The 7,073-nt window shown below is 44.3% G+C and overlaps 1 protein-coding gene across 36 annotated transcripts in view; it reads left to right on the plus strand.

The window, feature by feature from the left end:
• LPP (LIM domain containing preferred translocation partner in lipoma) overlaps window positions 1–7,073 on the plus strand; it is a 655,397-nt gene that overhangs the window by 630,979 nt on the left and 17,345 nt on the right. For all 36 annotated transcript variants that reach the window (XM_048214797.2, XM_048214791.2, XM_048214810.2 and 33 more), the window contains 2 exons: window positions 111–289; window positions 5,921–6,041. In XM_048214797.2, coding sequence (XP_048070754.2) covers window positions 111–289; window positions 5,921–6,041 — 300 coding nt within the window. The remainder of the gene's footprint in view (window positions 1–110; window positions 290–5,920; window positions 6,042–7,073) is intronic.

A 7,073-nucleotide genomic window follows, 5' to 3' on the forward strand; every position in this document is an offset into this window, starting at 1 on the left:
AGGCACATGAGCCAATGTGTCTGTATGGAGCTGGTCATGCCATAAGGGACTAAATACATGGAGCTCTGCAAGTCCCAGCCTAACACTGGCATGTTTCTTTCCCTCCCCAGAATACCCTGGAGCAGTGCAGCGTATGCTCCAAGCCCATCATGGAGCGGATTCTGCGAGCCACCGGGAAGGCCTATCACCCTCACTGCTTCACCTGTGTGATGTGCCACCGCAGCCTTGATGGGATCCCATTCACCGTGGACGCTGGTGGCCTCATTCACTGCATTGAGGACTTCCACAAGTAAGCAGTCTGCTCTGTTCCCTCGAGCCTGCCAGTCCCCTTGGAGTCTGTTCTCACTGCCTCGTATCTGGGCCATGCATTCTTCTCTCTCAGAGCTGTAGAATCTCAGGATTTGGTGGGACCTTAAGAAGAGCTTGTTTATCCCCCTCCTCTAATGCAGGAATGGGTATCAGTTAATCCAGCTGGCCCTCCAGCCTGGCTTCTGCTTGAAGCCTGCCCTGGGGCTGATCCGTCACATCTTTGTGTGGTTCTGATACTGGGAAAGTTGACTCAGCTGCAGAAGATGTGTATTGGAAAGAGGAAGGGTCCTGGGGTAGCCTTCCCTGGCCTCTACGTGAACAAGACGTGTTACAGCGGACAAACTGCTCAATGTCTCTAAGCTTTTCAGTCTGGTCATTAGAACAGAGTCTGTCTTAAAGCTCCCTGGGTATGACAGCCCAGGGTTCTCTCTCGAGCTGACCTCTACATTTTTGCCAATCTGTAGAGAGGAGGTCACGGGGAGATGGACATGGCCACAGAACAATTCACTCCCTCTTCTTAGTACAAGCCTCTCACATTTTTGGGTCAGTTTCATGTCATTAACAACATACTCACATCCTCCCATAACCTGTTTCCCTACCCAGGCCTTCTCTTCCTCAGGACTCTTTCTAATAGCATTAATGAATGCAGTCTTGTGCAGTCTTTTGAGGAAGATTAGAAAGTAGAGTCTCAAGGTCAAGACCACTTACTCATGAGCCTGAAAAAAAATGTGTCCTTATTCAGCTTTCTCATTCATCGGGCCCCCTTTATTATAGCTGGGGTTTTCATGAAAGCTTGTACAGTTTTGTGTTTTGCTTCTTTTTATTTGGCCCCTTTGTTAGTTGGTGAATTGGTTGATGACATTTGTTGCGTATATTTCAGAACTTTACGAAAGCCATAGAGATGATCTGTAAGTGGTAGGCACGGAGGCTTTCTGGCTTGCTTGCTGGGCAGTCTGAGTCTTTGAGGACAGCCCGCAGCTCTCCAAGAGATAAAGCTCACGTTGTTCCCCAGTTTGGGTCTCCATTTTACGGCCTCCAGATGTGCAGTCTTATGGGTTAATTTTCCCTGCTCTGTTGACTGTCAACGATCAGGAAGAACTTGCCACAGGCAGTTTGGGGACCTGAGACTGCTCTATTTTAAAAGTGAATTTCCTGACCACTTTCCAAGTAGCAAAGAAAGTGAAAAGCTCACCAAAAGACATGAGGCTGAATGAATTAAAAAAAAAAAAAAATCCAGAGGCAGGAATTTTCAACCTGAATTAGATAAGAAGGGCTCACTTTGAAAGGGCAGTCACAGCATAAATTGTACCTCACGTTATTGATATTTTTAGCTTGTAATTACACATGGAAAAAAAAAAAAAAAAACCCTGTATCTATTTAAGGGAAGTGAAAAGATACCGATGGGGAGTGTGTTTCTGTCACAGTTTCTCTCCTTTCTTAGACGTACCCTAATCCAAGGAAGACTGGTAGATGTAATCAGAGCACACATGTTTCTGTTGCTTGGAAAAGACTGATCTATTACACCCCCCAATTAAAACAGGAAATCAATTGTGACAAATGGAAGTTTATATCTCTGCCATTTATCTTTCATTTCTAAGAGTGAGGAGCATAATTAGAGACTTGGGACTGGTGACATAAGCATGTGGGTCTGAACACTCCAGACAAGCAGTCTTAGCAGCTAAAAGGGAAGAACCATCTCCAAGCCCCAGCTCCGCCTCCCACCCCACCACCACCACCAATTCAATGGCATGTTAAAACACAAATTATTTTTTTTAAATAATGTCTGCATGATTGGCAGGTATGTAGAGAGTAAAGCTTTTTGATCTTTTCGCCATTTCCCAAAGGAAAATAAGAGCTACATTTTACAGAACTCTGTTTCTGAGCCTTGAAAGTACTAGAACACAAAGCAGCTAAAACCCCCACCCAGGGTGGGCATTGCCGGGATAACAAGAGGGTACATAGGGGGATACAGGCTCCTTTTGCAGACTGTTTTGGGGGGCCTCGTTCTTGGTCTCCCTCTATGAGCTTTTAGGAAGCACCTTTCAATTCAGTTCAACCACATCTACAAAGAGTCCTCTGTGTGCTCAGTGCTAAAGGAGAGAGGTACCAGGAGAGAAACCGTAGGGGTAGAAAATGCACACAGAGAGAAAAGCCCCTGTCAGCAAGGAGCTTGCCAGGAGGAGGGGAGAATAAGCACAGGGTGTGTGTGATATCAGGCAGAAGGGGCCAGACACGATGAGACAGGCAGAGGCAAAGGCTTGAGCTGTCAGAGTCAGAGGAGATTACTTGGCCCTGAGATCTGGGGAGGCTTTCTGGAAGCAGAATTTGAAGAGTATTTTAAGTGAGAAATGGAGATTCCTGACAGCAGGAACAACTCAGGAAATAAAGAAGGGCACGAAGTGAGGAAGGGCTTCTCTACATTCATGGAAGATTTGCTTGGCTGTAACTAGAGCAGCCTGGGAGTGGAAGTTACTGTGAGATACAGAAGGCCCATGAGAAGCGATTCATCGCGCCTGCTTAGCATCCTGTCTTCTAAACCAGTGCTTCCCAAATGTTAATGTGCTTACAAGTCACCTAGGGATCTTGTTAAACTGCAAATTCGAATTCAGTAGGTCCGGGGTGGGACCTACAATTCTGCATTTCTGACAAGCTCCCCGGTGGTCTTGGACTGCATTTTGAGTAATAAGCTTCCCAAATACTATTTTTAAGGCCTTGTAAATGGGCCATCCCCTGCATAACCACCTTCGGTCAAGTTTGGCCCAAGTCCTCCATCCTATTAGGTACCAACTCTTTTCTCATATGTTATTTCAGATGACTGCTCAAACTGGTTCCCTGGCAAACTGACTGTATCCACCCTCGTCAACACACACACACATACACACTTTCACATTTCACCTAAATAGCCATCTTTCAAGCCCCAACTCATTTACCTCCTCCTCTGAGAACACTTCCCTAACCTCAGCCCCTCCCTACCCCCCTGTTTGAATTTATATCTCTTTCTCTATGTTCTATAGGGTTTTGTAAATCAGGTAGAGCTAGTACTTAACCATAGCCTGATAGTAATAAAGAATATACATATATGCAAACAGCTTTACCCTTACCGCCTTCGATCATTTTCGCAAAATGACAAGATCTGTATATCTCAACTAATAGAACAAATGCAGAAATATATAGACCTCCCTCACCAGTCTGACTGCTGGAGTCCTAGCTTATTTCTGTATTTCCGGTGCCAGGACAGTGAGCTCAGAAAAGCTGGCTTATTTAAGTGACCCTTTCATTGCATTGAGCCTTTATTTCATTATCTGTGCTTTCTTATCAGAGACATTACACTCGTCCACTTATTTGTGTAATCAGCACCCATTTGTTGATTGCCAGAAATGTGCCAGGACAAAGATGATGAAGACCGGCCCCCTCTGAGCCTTGGCTCCTGTGGCTGTGAAGCAGAGATGATAAAAACTATTTCTTCATAATGTTGCTATCAGCAAATAATGAGGTCAAGTGCACAGAGTGCTTAACAAGGCTTGGCACATCATAAGCCCACAATATATGGTAGCTGTTTGAACCATCAAATGTGTTTTTTCCTCAAATTTATTATTATTATTATTATTGTTGTCTGTTTAGTGAGCTGAGCCTTGAAACAGACCACCTGGGATTTAGAACAGTCTTCAAAATGCCGGCCAAGGAACACTGTGGGGACTATGGAAACCACTTCCTGTCTCTTCACTTTGTTTTTTCTCATCATGGAAATGAGGCCAATTGGTAGGAAGGAACCATTACTCAGCAAGAATACAATTCACGCCTTTCCAAAGAGGAAGGACCTTGAGATTAAACATAAAGGTCCAGATAACATCTTTTTATAGAGCAATATGGCAGACACCTCATTTCATGAGCTATAGCCTGAAATTCTGCTGTCTGTCCTGGTCACAGGAGTTGTTTCTGGAGATTCAGAGATTGAGCAAAACCTGCCAGCTGGAAGCTCACAGTTTAGTGATCCCCAAGGATGTGCACATAATTACTACTAAAACAGGCAAATTCAGTGAAAGAGATCCTATTCTAAAGAAGTAGGTAATTGTAGTTGTGGAAAGAGGGGCAGGTTCACGATTCAATGACAGGCGAGACATACTTCTGACCTCACAGAGCTTACAGTCTCAACGGGCTTGGGGAAAGGAAATTCTGCACTGGATTCCGGAAACCTGCTCATTTCACTACTGATGACCCAGATTCAAAAATAATCAGGTAGTCCAAAGCAGTTTTTTTTTTTTTAACCACTGAGTGTAAACTTCTCGCATAAAATGCCAATTATAACAACTCTGATTACTGCTGCAGTTGTACCATGATCCTTTTTAATTTTTCTTTCATAGCAATCAATTGATCTGCTGCTTAATTCATATTTATTTAGATTGCAGCCACACAGATGCCTTTTGGGTTCTGCCAAGAAAATTAATATGTACATATAGAGTATAATGTATGTAAAACTGCTTTGACAACCATAAAGTACTCTGCAAAGTATTAGATTACTATCATTATTTCTTTTTAAGTCTCACTACAAATAGATAAATTTTAACGTCATTAATCTCAAAACCATTACCATGAAAAAAACCGGCTCGCACAGTCTGTCTTTTTTTTTCCCCCATGTCTTCGGTTTTTATCCGTGGCCATTTCAAATCATGTCTCATTTCACACCTTCCCAAATGCCACCCCTCTTTTCCAGGAGGTGCAGATGAATACACAGCCTGTATTTGCAGCCTCTTAATCTGTTACGAGAAACAAATTTTAGGGCCGTCGGTCATATTAAGGAATATTAAGAGATTAGGAAATATTAAAATTCCTCACCACCAGTTAACCTCAAAAGCACACATACGTGTGTGCATAGCTACACGCGTCAGTGTCCACACCTTTTGAAAGTGCTGAGACCCTCTAAAGAATAAAGAACTTGACAGCTTTTGAACTTTTTTTCTTTTCAAACCAGAGCTGAACACAGATGAAATGCAGGAAGTGCAAGACTTGGTCGTAGTGAGTTTGTAGTAAAGTTTGGTGTATTTAAACTCACTAACCTCTGCCGTTTTGAAAAGATATGTGGTTGAGGTTTCTTGTGTTAATTCCTAGCTCAGTTTCATAGGAAGAGGCTCTAATAAGTGGGAATGACACAGTTACCAACCTCAGAGTATTTGTGTAGGGCCCGGGGAGCACGTATAAAAGTCTAGAAGCAAAAGTCAAGCAAAGGAAACAAGGAAGGGCCCCCAGGACCCTGCCCTAGCCCAGGGTCTGTGTTTGCAATCTGTCCACCAGCGAACTTCATGCAACATATCAAGTGGCCAATAGCTCCTAGGTGCTCTTTATGCATAAGTGATACACACACTAACTCCCCCACCTCACCAAATATCACAATGTTCATGGTCTAGAAGGACCTCAACAGTCACCAAATCTAAATCCCTTATTTTACAGCTGAGGAAGCAGACCCGGAGAAGGAAAGTAACTTGCTCAAGGTCACACAGGATGACAGAGCAGATGTCTGACCCTTGGCTGACTCCTTTTCTTTTCACTTCTGGGTCTCACCCATTTGTCAATGTCTATCCTCAATGCCTAACCAGACCTGTGTCTCCATTTTCAGGAAATTTGCCCCCCGATGTTCTGTGTGCAAGGAGCCTATCATGCCAGCCCCAGGCCAGGAGGAGACTGTCCGGATTGTGGCTCTGGATCGCGATTTCCATGTGCATTGCTACCGGTGTGAGGTCTGTGGTCAGCGTCCCCACCCTGTCAGGCCATGGCAGGCATGGAAAGGCCCAACAGAACTTGGTTTTTGCAAATATAGCAGTTATTTAATCTGGGAAAGCCCCCTGGTGCCTGTGTTCACAGGACCCGGGTTTTAGATTTTAGGCCTTCATTTAATGCTAGTGACACTGGATAAGTCACTTTACTGCTCAGTCTCAATTTCTCCACCTGTGAAAAGAACTCAGATTCTTATAAACCTCCCCAAATTTGGCTGAGCGACTAAAATGCAAAACTATATATTAAAGGATATTGTAAATCACAAAGTCCTTAATTAGTAACAAATGGTATTCTTGTTACTGTTACTATTATCAGTACACTGAATCTTTAACCGTGGCTCTGATACTTTTATGGCACAGAGATGCCATTCTCACCCATCGAGAAGGATAAAAATTCACTCCTCTCAAAGAGGTGGGAACTTGATGTTCCAGGTCATGGAGATTGGTTGACTTACAAGCACTGACTGAGCACTCAAGACAGGCTGTCAGGCGACTGCTAAGGGGTCCAGGGAGGTACGTACAGGTGCTATGGGAATGCACACAGGAGGCCTGTAACCCAGGCTGGAAGTGAAAAGGAAGGCTTTCTGTCCAAGGGACATGCAGTCATTTCTACAGCAAAGGGCAGGAGTCCTTCCCCTATAATCTGTGTGTCAAAAGGGCACTATATTCAGAAAGTGATTTTAAAAAGTTTTCGTATCCTGGTTCTAGTTACCCAGAGCCCCTGCTTTGAAGCTGTTTTCTTGTTTTCCACTAGCTCTCCCGAGGACAGTAGTTCTCAGTCCTCTCTTCTCTCTGCGAAGGATGGTATGAACTGCCTTACCACCACGCCCTCACACATTGGTTCATCTAGTCCCACTGGGTGATCTTCCCAAGACACTGGGGCTGGCGGGGCTGCCCCTGGTGCTCTGGGACTGCGTTCATTGCACTCACTGCCCTAGCTGAAACCCACCACCCGATTGATGTGGGGTTCTTTGTTTTGCCCTAGAGCCCAAGTTG

The sequence above is a fragment of the Ursus arctos genome, unplaced genomic scaffold, assembly GCF_023065955.2.
Source record: "Ursus arctos isolate Adak ecotype North America unplaced genomic scaffold, UrsArc2.0 scaffold_4, whole genome shotgun sequence".
Taxonomy (NCBI): Eukaryota; Metazoa; Chordata; class Mammalia; order Carnivora; family Ursidae; genus Ursus; species Ursus arctos.